The sequence below is a fragment of the Balaenoptera ricei genome, chromosome 1 (assembly GCF_028023285.1).
Source record: "Balaenoptera ricei isolate mBalRic1 chromosome 1, mBalRic1.hap2, whole genome shotgun sequence".
NCBI lineage: Eukaryota > Metazoa > Chordata > Mammalia > Artiodactyla > Balaenopteridae > Balaenoptera > Balaenoptera ricei.
The window spans coordinates 53,223,122-53,237,759 of record NC_082639.1 but is presented as its reverse complement, the minus strand read 5'-3'; the positions used below and the strand labels follow the sequence as shown (position 1 = coordinate 53,237,759).

General features: G+C 39.9%; 1 protein-coding gene across 12 annotated transcripts in view; it reads right to left on the bottom strand.

Annotated features, from left to right (window-relative positions):
- Positions 1 to 6,791: 6,791 nt before the first annotated feature.
- Positions 6,792 to 14,638, bottom strand: part of PATJ (PATJ crumbs cell polarity complex component) — a 352,223-nt gene continuing 344,376 nt past the window's right edge. For 3 of the 12 annotated variants that reach the window (XM_059923791.1, XM_059923810.1, XM_059923752.1), the window contains 2 exons: positions 12,722 to 12,845; positions 6,792 to 8,990 (listed from right to left, as the gene is read on the bottom strand). In XM_059923791.1, the coding sequence (XP_059779774.1) occupies positions 8,844 to 8,990; positions 12,722 to 12,845 (271 nt within the window). In that variant the 3' untranslated portion in view covers positions 6,792 to 8,843. The remainder of the gene's footprint in view (positions 8,991 to 12,721; positions 12,846 to 14,638) is intronic. The other 9 variants (XM_059923762.1, XM_059923772.1, XM_059923782.1 and 6 more) reach the window with 9 other exon arrangements.

Here is a 14,638-nt window from a genome sequence, read left to right as displayed (position 1 = left end):
GATTTCTTTCCTTCTGCTAACTTTGGGGTTTTGTTGTTGTTGTTGTTGTTGTTCTTTTTTCTCTAATTGCTTTAGGTGTAGGGTTAGGTTGTTTGAGATGTTTCTTGTTTCTTGAGGTAGGATTGTATTGCTATGAACTTCTCTCTTCAAACTGCTTTTGCTGCATCCCATAGGTTTTGTGTCATCGTGTTTTCATTGTCATTTGTTCTAGCTATTTTTTGAATTCCTCTTTGATTTCTTCAGTGATCTCTTGTTTATTTAGTAGTGTATTGTTTAGCCTCTTTGTGTTTGTATTTTTTACAGTTTTTTTCCTGTAATTGATATCTAGTCTCATAGTGTTGTGGTCGGAAAAGATACTTGATATGATTTCAATTTTCTTAAAGTTACCAAGGCTTGATTTGTGACCCAAGATATGATCTATCCTGGAGAATGTTCCATGAGCACTTGAGAAGAAAGGGCATTCTGTTTTTGTTTAGATGGAATGTCCTATAAATATCAATTAAGTCCATCTTGTTTAATGTATCACTTAAGGCTTGTGTTTCCTTATTTATTTTCATTTTGGATGATCTGTCCATTGGTGAAAGTGGGGTGTTAAAGTTCCCTACTATTATTGTGTTACCGTCGATTTCCCCTTTTATGGCTGTTAGCATTTGCCTTATGTATTGAGGTGCTCCTATGTTGGGTACATACATATTTACCATTGTTATATCTTCTTCTTGTATTGATCCCTTGGTCATTATGTAGTGTCCTTTTTTGTCTCTTGTAATAGTCTTTAAAGTGTATTTTGTCTGATAAGAGAATTGCTACTCCAGCTTTCTTTTGATTTCCATTTGCATGGAATATCTTTTTCCATCCCCTCACTTTCAGTCTATATGTGTCCCTAGGTCTGAAGTGGGTCTCTTGTAGACAGCATATATGGGTCTTGTTTTTGTAGCCATTCAGCCAGTCTATGTCTTTTGGTTGGAGCATTTAATTGATTTACATCTAAGGCAGTTATCAATATGTGTGTTCCTGTTATCATTTTCTTAATTGTTTTGGGTTTGTTATTGTAGGTCTTTTCCTTCTCTTGTGTTTCCTGCCTAGAAAAGTTCCTTTAGCATTTGTTGTAAAGCTGGTTTGGTGGTGCTGAATTCTCTTAACTTTTGCTTGTCTGTAAAGACTTTAATTTCTCCGTCAAATCTGAATGAGATCCTTGCCGGGTAGAGTAATCTTGGTTGTAGGTTTTTCCCTTTCATCACTTTAAATATGTCCTGCCACTTCCTTCTGGCTTGCAGAGCTTCTGCTGAAAGATCAGCCGTTAACCTTATGGGGATTCCCTTGTGTGTAATTTGTTGCTTTTCCCTTGCTGCTTTTAATATTTTTTCTTTGTATTTAATTTTTGATAGTTTGATTAATATGTGTCTTGGCATGTTTCTCCTTTGATTTATCCTGTATGGGACTCTCTGCGCTTCCTGGTCTAGATTGACTATTTCCTTTCCCATGTTAGGGAAATTTTCAATTATAATCCCTTCAAATATTTTCTCAGACCCCTTTTTCTCTTGTTCTTCTGGCGCCCCTATAATTCGAATGTTGGTGTGTTTAATGTTGTCCCAGAGGTCTCTGAGACTGCCCTCAATTCTTTTCATTCTTTTTTCTTTATTCTGCTCTGTGGTAGTTATTTCCACTATTTTATCTTCCAGGTCACTTATCTGTTTTTCTGCCTCAGTTATTCTGCTATTGATTCCTTCTAGAGAATTTTTAATTTCATTTATTGTGTTTTCATCATTGTTTGCTTGTTCTTTAGTTCTTCTAGGTCCTTGTTAAACGTTTCTTGTATTTTCTCCATTCTATTTCCAAGGTTTTGGATCATCTTTACCATCATTATTCTGAATTCTTTTTCAGGTAGACTGCCTATTTCCTCCTCATTTGTTTGGTCTGGTGGGTTTTTACCTTGCTCCTTCATCTGCTGCATATTTCTGTGTCTTCTCATTTTGCTTAACTTACTCTGTTTGGGGTCTCCTTTTTGCAGGCTTCAGGTTTATAGTTCCCATTGTTTTTGGTGTCTGCCCCCAGTAGGTGAGGATGGTTCAGTGGCTTGTGTAGGCTTTCTGGTGGAGGGGACTGATGCCTGTGTTCTGGTGGGTGGAGCTGGATCTTGTCTTTTTGGTGGGCAGGGCTGCATCCAGTGGTATGTTTTGGGGTGTCTGTGAACTTAGTATGATCTTAGGCAGCCTCTCCACTAATGGGTGAGGTTGTGTTCCTGTCTTTCTATTTGTTTGGCATGGGGCGTCCAGCACTGGAGGTTGCTGGCCGTTGCGTGGAGCTGGGTCTTAGCGTTGAGATGGAGATCTCTGGGAGAGCTCTCGCCAATTGATATTACATGGGACTGGGAGGTCTCTTGTGGTCCAATGTCCTGAACTTGGCTCTCCTACCTCAGACGCTCAGGCCTGACACCAGGCCAGAGCACCAAGACCCTGTCAGCCACACGGCTGCTGGTCTTGGAGAGTCTCCTAGGGAAGGGGGGTGGATCTGCTGCAGCTCACCCTGGGGGCATAGACACCGGCAGCGGCCACTCCTAGGAGCTGATTCTACCATGAGGAAGGTGGTGCTGGCAGGCGCCATTGTGTGGAGACTAACATTTAAATCAGTAGACTTTGAGTCAGCAGATTGTCTTCTGTAATGTGGGTGGGCCTCATCCAATCACTTGAAGGCCTGAATAGAACAAAAAGACTAGCCTCTCTGAGCAGGAAGAAATTCTCCTGCAGCCTTCAGACCTCATCTGCACCATCAACTCTCCTGGGTTGTGAGCCTGCCAGCCCACACTGAAGATTTTGGACTTGCCAGCTTCCATAATTGCATGAGCTATTTCCTTATAATAAATCTCTTTACACACACATCCTATTGGTTCTATTTCTCTGGAGAACCCTGACCAATAAAATGTCAGACAGGAAATTTCTGCTCCTAACCTTTACAAATGGATGAATCCCATCCCGCAGGGTGTGGGGGTCCTTGGAATCTGTTTTCAAACAGCTATCCTGAAGTTCCCAGGAAATAAAATGTTTCTGGAGTGGCTGGTACCCCTCACTCCATCACATTTCTTCTGCTCTCCCAGGAGAGGAAAGTGGGGCACGTGCCCAGTCAAGACATTAGGCAGGAGGGGCAGGTGACACTGCACCTGTCATCAGCTATGGCTGCCTTGAGAAGAATGCCTAAACTGCTATGGGAATTCCTCCCAGAATGTAGAGCTGTATGGGGAGTTGACAGACTGGGTCTTCTTTGTCAACCTCCAGAATATACGTCTATTTTTCTTGGTCTCCTAGCCTTTATTTTTGTCTTGCAAGTGCCTTGTGTTGTGGAGCTAAGTTAGGGAGAACTGAAATAAGCTTTAAAAATTTGGGGCTAATTTAGAAGCCATGTGTGGGTGCTCTATGACAGTTTGCTAAATTGATGAATTTCCACCAAGATTTACTGAAGACTCTTCTGCCTGCAAATTAGCTGAGTGGACTGGGCAAGCCACTTACTCCCTCTGCCATGCTTTTCCCACCTGTGAAATGAGAGTGGCATTGTGGCAAGCAGGACAGACTCCAATTCTGAGGCTGCCACAATTTCTAAAATCTGATTCTAGAAGGAGGATCAGAAAAAATATTTGCTCCTAAATAGCTTTGCCCAGCACAGGTCCTGATACTTGACAGCAGCATCTCCGGGACTCAAGACCAAAGCACCTTCTTCCTCCTTAAAGTGAGTGGAAATGGAAGCACTGCTCAGAATGGGTGCAGGTTAGAGACTCTTACACACACACATACACACACACACACACACACACACAGAGAACACTTCCAAATTTCAGTTTATCTTGGTGTTATACAGACAGTGAAATGTTTCTTTTTTCATCTTTACTTAAATATAGAGAATTTGAAGTTTGAGAGTCAAGCTGTCAAAAATTTTACATTTGCAGGAGGCTGACATAAAACTGGAACTATTACCTAAATTTAAAATTGTGTGTTCAAAAGAGTCTCACTATTCTGATTGACTTTAATAGGAAAACAGAAGTATAAATAAAGTATAAAATTGGGGAGAGGAATTGGGGACAAAAAGTTTCAGTTTCTTATAAAGTTTGAAAACCAACACTAAGGAAAGGCGATGTGGCTCCATCTCCCAAGATAAAATGGTGGGAGTCCGCATCCTGAAAAAGTGTGTTCCTGAAGAGGGATATCCTCCCTAGGTCACCTGGGAAGGGGTGGCTGTGGGCAGGGGTGGGAGAAGGAACCCAGGGACTGAGTCAAATGGGCTGTCAATTCCAGAAACTGGGAGAAACCAAGGGGGATTACTGGGATAGTGCTTCTTTAAGTGCAAAATGCTTACAGAAAATTGAATCATCATATTGTGAGAAACTGATTCTTATTACCACCTTAAATCCTTTTGATTAGATCAAGAATAAAGGACTTTTGCTTCTGTCCATGAATTAAGTGCTATGGGAATTGCCCTTAGCACCTGTTGTAGTAAACGATGGAAGAGTGGATATAATATATGAAAAAACAGTTTTCAGACATTGGACAACAGGTAGCACAGGATTTTAATGCCCAAAAAGAAGGGAAACAAGGGAAGGTCTACAAGTGCCCCGGTTTACTGCCTGGAGGCAGTACCCAGGCTACAACCCAGGGAAGGGGAACCAAATAGACTCCATGAGTTGCAGAGAGAGATCAAAGTTCAGGGAGGCCATGGTGGGTGAGCTGTAAGGCAGAGTGCTGGCCAGGAGGGAGCTGCATGGAGTAAGAGATTAGAGCCCTGCAGCTATAGAGGCCCTTAAGTCTTGGTTGGAATACGAATCTGCACATGCACGAGAGGGAACTCTTCAAGGAAAGAATCACCTGGAGTTCAGACAGGGCTGTGGATGGTTTCCACCTGTCAGAGTGGAAAGACCTCATGATATATAGGCATTGAATAGAAATTTCAGAATGTCTTAACAGTGGGACAAAATTAGCTCTAAAGGCTGCATTAGATCTGCCCTAGGAAAGCCTGAAAACAAGAGTTGAAAGGATCAAACTGATTATGAGTTAACATAACTGCATGCCAGAACAGTCCACTGCCATTTAAAGGAATGCAATGGAATCCATCACCCAACAACGTAAATTTTACAATGCTTGCATCCAATAAAAAATTATCAGACATGCGAAGAAGCCAAAAGATAAGACCCATCCATAATCAGGAAAGAAAATTCAATCAATAGAACACTCCAGGAATAGCAAAGATGGAATACTATAGTAGATAAGGATCCCAACTACTATAGTCTTAAAATATATTCACGTCTATAGAGCAGGGGCAAAGTACAGCCTGTGGGCCAAATTTGGCTCACTGCCTGTGTGTGTAAATAAAGCTTTATTAGAACACAGCCAGCTTGTTCATTTATGTTTTGTCTACTGCTGCTTGCATGCTACAATGGCAAAGTTGAGTACTTATGACAAAGATTACAAAGGCCTGAAAAGCCTAAAATATGTATTATCTGGTTCTTCACATCAAAGGTTTGTTGACCTCTGATGTAAAGGAAAACATGGACATGAGGAGGGAAATGGAAGATATTTTAAAAAGACCCAAATAAAACATCTAAAGACGGGACATACAGAATTTGAAAAGTACACTGGATGAAATTAACACGAAGGTGAATGTGACCTAGTCCATGTTTTCAAATAAGCATCTCATCTGGTGGAGGCGGGGGTGGGGGGGGGGCTGAATTCTTTGACAGTGGATGGGTGTGAAGAAGGGAAGAAAGGGAGTGTGGCTGGGTTAATAAAACAATAGTTTACAATTCCAAATTCCTGGAATGTACCAGGTTAAAATTGCTTGCCGAGGGTTGATGGTAATTGAAGTGCCTTGCCTGGTTCCGGAGGTGGGCAGCAGGCCTATGGAGTTGGTATTACTCCCCATCCAGCTATATCCCAGTGGCATGGCTGACAATGGAAGCCTTGGTTTCAGCTTTTTGATAACACAAGCTCTAGTTACACAAGCTCGTACCATTTTAATCAGTTACACACTTTTTGTTATCTGACTTGGGGCAACAATTCAGAGCTAAGCCACTCTCGGAAATATCTTTTTTTTAAAGGTCATTACTTATTGAAACCACTAATCACCAGCATGTGTCTAATTTCAGACCATCTCCAAATGGGATAAGAGGTTTATTGTTAATATTTATTTATGTAGTACTTACTACGATCCAGGCACTAGACTAAGAGTTCTACTCGGATGTTATTCATTATAGTGCTTTGAACCCTCCTCTCCCCCCTTTCTGATTGAAGAAACTAAATAACTTGGACAAGGTCACATGGCTACTACATCAAGATTCAAACTCAGGCAGTGTGATGCCAAGACTCACCTTCTGGACTGCTATACCGCCTCCTTTGTAAAGTATCTCTTCTAATGCCTGACAACACAGCAGCAATTAATACGAGACAGCTATTAATGGATCCTAGATATTAATAGGACACTAGACTTTGTGAAAAGTTGATTCTTTTTCTATTAGGGAACAAAATAGCTGATGAAAACACAAAACCAGATGCAGAAATTAAACTTTTTCATATATAATAAAACTCCATTTGCTCCTTGGTAACTACATTTATTTAGAATTTTTGGAAATATCTTATACATACAAACATTCAGCAGTTTTATCTTTCCTGGTTTACTTCCCTCTCATGCTAACTCTAATAAATGATATCATTACTATACTTAAATGGCCCAAATGATGAGGCTATAACAATATATGTGGCTATGAGAGAACTACTCCTTTCACAAATTCCCATCTTCATATCCTCTTAGCTTGGTAAATTCTGATGCAAAAAAAAAAAAAAAAAATGTTTTTGGGAAGGCAGTTATTTACTAGTCATGCAAGCAGAGACAGAACCAGTTATGAGACGCAATAGTTATATCAATTTACTGCAGCAAGGAGTATAAAGCACCACAATTCCTTTATCAAGAGACTTGTTATAGTGTGTCCTAAAAGGATAATGTGTAAAGAAACAAAACAATGATATGTTACTTCAAAATGTGTATTTAATGGCCATTCCATCAAAATCAAGCAGAATCACATTTCAAAAGTATATATATATAACATATGTATGTATTTTTTTTTAAGGTGCATTTTCAAGTTTTATTTGGGCTTTATTTCTTCTTGGCTGCTTGAGGTGTCCTTGCAGATACAATTAACAGAGAACGTTCTGAGGCTGATAGGTTCTCATGCATTGAAAAATAATTTCTAACAACACTGCGTATCTTGGGATACATTAGACATTTCAAAAGCCACGTGTAAATTCAGAAAACTTAATACCAGTAATGAAAGACATTTTCAACATGAAATTTAGGCACTCTATACTTTGGAATAGCCACAAAATATTCCAACAAGAGTTAATGCACTTTGTGATTACATCTACTGAAAGATAGTTCTCAATTAAAATCTATACTTATTAAATAACATTTTAAATTGGAGCCCATTACATTTTGATAATTATTGTGAATCATTTGCAGCATTGTGTTTTAGGTAAATAATGCCACACTACTTCTATTACCCATTCTGATACTCATCTTTTGTGGTGCATTTTTTCACAGAAGAACCTATAACATTCATTGATAAGCATCTCCCTCCCCCCACTTTTCCTGCTAATACCTGAATAAGAAGGCCCCGAACCAACTTTAAAGGTATTCTTGTATTTTCTGCTGTAGTTGCTTTCTTAGCATGCACACTTCAGCAAATGGGAGGCTGCCTGGAGACCAGAAAACAGTCGCCAAGGAGCCATCACTGATTCCTAGGCTCAGTCCATTTGTTCAGTCACTTTGTGGCTAAGTGCGTTGCTCCATCTATGTTCCTACATTGTGTGCTGCTCGACTGACAGGTATGGAGCCAAGCGGAGGGATACTCAAATTTGTCACTCCACTTTGCACAATGCCAAGGCCATCCAGACCTTGGCTGACTTTAGTAAAAACTCGCTGATCTCTGCAGTGTGGTTCTGGGGCTTCCACCTCCTCGTCTGAAGCCTGAGGTGTGGGAATGATGCCCGCCTACTGAAATGCTGTTAACTCCAGATGAACTTCCCAGACTTGAACATAACTTAGCATTGTTAGAATTCAGAATACGGATGCTAATTGTTCTTGCTGAGAAGAAGGTGCATTTTCTCAGTAGTATGCATTTATGTAGCTAAGAAAACAATTAGAAAGCCATTCAGAATTTTTAGATTACAGTCTGCAAATTGACTCATCATAATCACCAATGACTAACTTATAAAGATCTACCCAGAGAAATGAATTTGAGGCTTATTTGACGATAAGTCGTACAGAAAAGAGCACAGTAATTTCCCACAGGAGAATCTGGTATTTCATCATGGGCATCACTGCTAAGTTAATTACACTGCTAATGTTTTCTGGTGTCTCTGAAGAGACAATTAGCATACGTAAATCATGAGTGAGATGACAAGTTGCTTAACATTTGTTTCTGTTCATCGGATGCGATCTGGTTGCTGCTCAGCCTCCGTATGAGTCAGGATGGGGAGAGAAGGACACAAGGAATGAGAGGTTGTTAACTTCTATTTCAGCAAATATAATCAGAACCACTTACTACTAGTTGATAAACATTGACGTTAAATGCAAAACACATAAGACTCAGCTGTTAGAAATTAACCTCACTAAGAGGTGAGAGAATCTGGGAAACATCAGATTGTCAACTTGGGAAATTCATGTGAAACCTGGGCCATCTCTCCCAAGCAGAGAGGTTGAGATGGTAAGAATGAAGGTGGGTTTTATTTGAGGCTGCTTTTCATCCTCAGAACTCTGTCTTCCTATGGATATTCTACAACCACATCTATCTTGTGATCAGGACCCAAGGCTCAGGACAGCACAGTTAAGACTACAGTTCCTCTCTGGTGTTTTAGAATGGCCACAGCTTCCTCATGTGTAACACCTTCCAGAGTCTCACCATTAACAGCTAAAATCTGATCACCTCGCTTCAATCGGCCGTCATCTGCAGCTGCTCCCTGCAAACAAGAAACATTCCAGTTTAATCTAGGACGATGCAATTAATATTCAAATAATATTAATATTATGGTGTGCATATTAAAAGAAAAACTTTTAAAACTACCAATTAAAGTTATTTCTAGGTAATATTTTTAAATTAAGAAAACTAAGAAAAATGTAGGATATGTTATTTGAATAATGGTTGAATAGTAATCATAATTATGCATTGTTTACATAACATACTAGTAGAAATGTCCTGACGTTCACATTTCTTTTAATACAAGTAGGACCTTATTTCAATATTCAGTACTGAATGGAATTTGAATGTCATATCATGTCACATTAATGAATATGTAGCATACAAAGGCAGAACTGAATCTGGTATTAGTTTTATCCTCTAAATGCGTGAATTTTATGGTATGTGAACATATCTCAATAAAGCTGTTCTATATATATATATATTATATATATATATATATATATACACACACAGAAGTGGAGCATTCCTAAAATTTTGCAATATCATATTCAATAGCTTCAACTTTACCTTTGATCCATCTAATAGGTTTCTAAATGACTACTTTCATTACATATTCAGTCATGCATGGCTCTTCCGAACGGCACAAAGCAAGTGAAACTTGGGCTTTTCGTCATTCTAAAGCTGAGTATCAAAAACGCCATGATATTACTAGAAATACTTTGGACGAGTAAGGAAAGAAAAGACCTAGAAAATGATTCACAGGAAGCTTTCTCCATCTGTCGGGGTAATTGTGAGAACTCCTTGAAAAGTGAGTGCCAAAAGAGTCCTCTAAATGATGTCGAACTATTGGGGAAATTAACCAAGGCCCGCGGGCACCTGGTCGCTGATGGCCTCCTGCAGAAGCCGAGCTAAGAGGCACTAACACTCCAGAGACCTGTGTCCTACAGGAGGTCCTGAGGTGGTGGGTGAATTATCTAGAATTTCAAAGCCGTGAAAAGGGTGGAATTCCTGTAAAAAGATGTAATAAAGAATATTCAAAACCAGGACTATACTGGGGGGAAAATACCAAGATTAAATAATTTGCAGCTTTATTCAAATTTTCTTTTCTTTTAAGAAAGTGTGCTAACTGCACCGAAGACAGGATTAAACAAGTAATGCTAACGGATAAATCTAACTTGATTTTAATAAATTTTACATGCTGAGATTTAAGGGTTTCAGTTAACCTCAGATACCTGTGTAATTAGTTCTTTAAAAAGCACATTAAGCTCTTCAAGTTTTCATTTTCACTAACGCCAAAAAAGGTCGATTTTTCAACTTCCTAGGATGTGTACACTATTTCAGGTATTGCCGTGCTTACTTGATAATTACACTGACCTGAATCTCCTCTCCTACTTTATTAATGTGGCATCTGTAGACTAAACAAGGGAAGGAAGAAATAAATGGCTCACAGACAGACCTCAATCTAGCTTGGAAACGTGGTCTTACCCACTTGCTATGTCCTAGTTTGGTCACTTCGCCTTCCCTATGCTGTAAAATAGGCTCTATTATCTATCTTTCGTCCTGTTCTAAGGATTAAGTGTACGGCACACGGTATTTACTCAATCATGGTGGTAGTATAATAAAATGAAATGAATGATGATCAAACTCATGTTTTCAGATTTCACAGGCTCAAAAAAACTGCTCCCTCAATTTTCAGGGTTGTTGAAGTCTTTAGGCCAATCTCTTGTTGGCTTATGGTAAAATTCGGCTGCTGAAGGGACTAAGATCTAAAGTTGGCTTTGATTTTGAAGTTTTGAAGTTTCCAACCAAACACCTGAAAGAAAATGGAAGGCCCTGACAGCCTGTTAATCAGACTGATTAAGCCTCGCAAATCCTACACACCCTAAGTGTCTGTGATGCTTCCTACTTCTGGAGGGGAAGAAAAGACCTGGATGGGCCAAATTAATTTCTTAGTTGAGCAAGAGAACTGTTAAAAGATGCTTAGGACACCAAAAAGGTCACGTAATAATCCACACCCTGTGTCCACCCTGTGGACATCTGAGATCCAGAAACCTGAATCAGAGATAAACATTTTAAAGAATGTATGTTCAGTGTTTAAAAAAAAAAAGAAAACATATTAACTGTAGTTCTTAGATCAAAACTCCTATGGGGGGAATCTTTAGCGTAGTGGGGGCTCACTTTGCAGCCATTCCACTGTCATTATCTCCATAGCTGGCTCTTTCAAATGCAAAGTATAACAATCCTCCCAAAGAATCATTATCACAGCTACTTATGGTGTTATCCTAGGAAAAGGAGGGTTTGTAGGTGGTTTATACACCTTGGGAATTATCAGACTGGGGCAGCACTGTCATCCAGAATGTTTCTGATCTGCCTTTCCTTTCCCTGTTCATCCATCATCAGGTCAACAGATATGTGTATGGGAATAACATGCCCCCTTGACAGGCATCCTAGCAAGATGGAAACAGGTGTGTAACTCTGTAGCTGCCTAATGTGTTCCAAAAGCAAACGCCAAACGACTTGAGGCTTATGTCAGGTCACGGTTACACCCAATTAACAGGTGATAAGATCTGCATAGGTAAAAGCAAACTTGTATATAGTGTATAGTACAGCCTTCTGGAAAGAGAAAGAATCTATCTTATTTCTTCTTTGGAAGGCCTTTATTTCTTTAGGAAAATAAAGCACTAGGAGGCAATTGGATCAATTAATAAACAAATGATTGTGACAAAAGCAATGAAGAATAAAGTTGTAGTATCAAAACTAAATACTTTCAGAGATCTTTTAGTTTATAACAAATTTAAATTCCAACTTTAATAATGAAATTAAAAACTTATCTAAGAGCCATCTAGTGGCAGTAGCAGAAACCTACACTATGACCTGTGTATTAAGTAGGATGAATTGGACTACTTAATTCTTGAAAGATACTGTTATCCACTCTTTGTTTTTTTCTTTTTATAAATTTATTTATTTAATTTTTGGCTGCGTTGGGTCTTCGTTGCTGTGCGTGGGCTTTCTCTACTTGCGGCGAGCAGGGGCTACTCTTCATTGAGGTGCACGGGCTTCTCATTGCAGTGGCTTCTGTTGTTGTGGAGCATAGGCTCTAGGCGCATGGGCTTCAGTAGTAGTGGCATGCGGGCTTAGTTGCTCTGCAGCATGTGGGATCTTCCCATACCAGGGCTCGAACCCACGTCCCCTGCATTGGCAGGCGGATTCTTAACCACTGCGCCACCAGGGAAGTCCCCCGTTATCCAGTCTTAGTCTAACTCACTGGGTTGATCCTGCAAGTACTTGGCAGACTATTGGAAGAGAGAAACCACCTTCAGCTAAAGCATCCTGAGGTTTTAGTGATGGGCAGCCATTAATGTTGCACTGATCCCAGGCTTGTACAAAGCTTTATGCCATGGCCCTCTGCAATATCTTAAAGTAGAAAGCTAAATCTTTGTTCTAGCAAGAACAATACTTCCAAGGCCAAAGAGCTCTTCCAAAGAGCATGCCATATTCCTTACACTGGCTGTTGAAAGAAGACACTCTTTAAAATCTGTTAGCATCTACTTTTGTAAAATGGTCTAAAGAATATTACACTTCTTGTGACTCCACTTTTATAAAAGAACACTTCTTGCACTAGTGTGGTGTGGGAATTTCCTGTAAGATGAAAATGAAACAAGCATACATGCACATTCAGGTATCACCCAAAGTAAAGCAAAGCAAAACACAAAAAAAATCTCACCTAAGTTTAAAAAAAAAAAAAAAGTACAGTAAAAAGGAAAAAAATACCTTTGCAAATATAGTCTTGACATAAATTGGCAGGTCTCCATGGGGACTTCCATAACCCCCTACAATACTAAACCCCAATCCTTCAGAGCCTTTCTCCAAAGTAATAATCTTAGGTGGAGGTGTTCTGAAAACACAATGCACGCTGTTTAATTCAAGAATAGATATTGAGAGGGAATTTCATTTTAATGGAAGAACACAGATTTGAGAGAGACTTTCATACTGCGAAATGATGATGGTCAGTTTATCAAATCAAACTGGCAGAAAGCAATCTAGAAACTTATTTTTGAATTTCCTATACCATGCCAATATTTTTGATGTTTTAGAGGTTTCTCTTTCATAAAACCCACTGTTTTTTAACTGAAAATAAAGTCATGATGCTGAAGTTGTCCAAGCACTCTTTTTTTTTGCTTTGTTTTTAACTTTTAAACTTACTGTCTAAAGCTGAACAGAACTGTCTTTACATCTTTGAAGAACGTGCATGGAGATGGAGAGGCAGGGTACCACCTGAGCTTGGTGTACACCGCAGTGCACAGGTGGACCTCTGAACAGAGCAGGTGACGGCAGCCCTAGAGCTCAGTAACGGCTGCTGTTATTCTGCCTGAATATCCTCGCTGCACCTGATCCCCACTTCCACTGAGTGTGGGAACTCATTCTTCAAAACCCACCTCCAATCTCCAATGCGATGCTTTCCTGACTCCCTTGGAAGCATTCACCCCCACCTTCTCTGTGCTCCCTTTGTTCTTGGTCCAGATTTCCATATAGCACTTGTCATACTGTATCATGATTTCTTAACCATCTTTCTCCTCTACCAGATTATCAACTCCTTAAGTCTCCGCCCTCTGGGCATTCCCAGCACCAAGCACTGCGCCTGTCACACCCTCAGAATCACGACTATGTAAATGAGAACTGAAATCCAGGAGAGAAGAGAGAAACCAAGGTGAAGCAAAATGGATAAAGACAATTTGTTTCAAATGCATAATTTAGATTTTCAAAGCTTTGTCCAGTGTGGAAGTCATCTCTCTCAGAAACAACATGGGTAAAAATTAAATTACATGTGTGGGCTCAAGGAGTTAAAGCTAAGCTTAACTAACGCCAATTTCTTATTCCCATACGTGGCTGTCCAAAGGGTAAAAACCTAAAGGAACTCTGGTACCTGGGCCCTGTCGTCTCATCTGCAGGACGTTTGTATGCGTATCCTGGCAGGGTCACTTGTTTTGCGGCAGCATGCACGTCCGAGAGGCAGAGCCATCTGATATAAATGCAGCCATTCGTGTACTCAGAGAAATTTGCAAAACTGGGATGTGAGCAACCTTTGAATATGCTGTTCTGTCTGACTAGAATATTCTTCCCTCTCCTCCTCCTCGATTTTGCCTGGCTTATTTTAAGCTTGATTTTCAGCTGCTTCCCACTGATACCAGTTGTTTGCTATGCACTTGCTGGTTGTTTACAGCAGGCATTCATAGTAATTGCTGAACATCTATACTGTATATATTATTACCTGTTTTAAATGCCACTCCTGTTTTTTCCAATTATTTAAAAACTCAGGTTAAGCATTAGTGCCTCCAAGGACCCTCCGTAGCTGAGTTATGCCTCTCTTCCATGGCTTCACAGGACTCTGTGCTTACTTCTCTCTCTCACTGAACTAAGCTCTCCAACACTTACCAACTCTTTTATAACCATGGATTTATGGGTCTGCTTTTCCAATCCTCTGGCAGTTCTATGAGGACTGGGGCAATGCCTTCACCTACGTTTCTAAGTTTGAGTCCTCAGGACCCAGCACTTGTAGTGTCTAGCCTTAGGAAGGCACTCAATAAATATCTGCTGAAATAATGAAGTATTATCCCCTGTGGCTGAATGGTAATGACGTCATGAATAAGGCTCTACGTTTCATCACTTTGTGGCCTTATAAGCACTCTC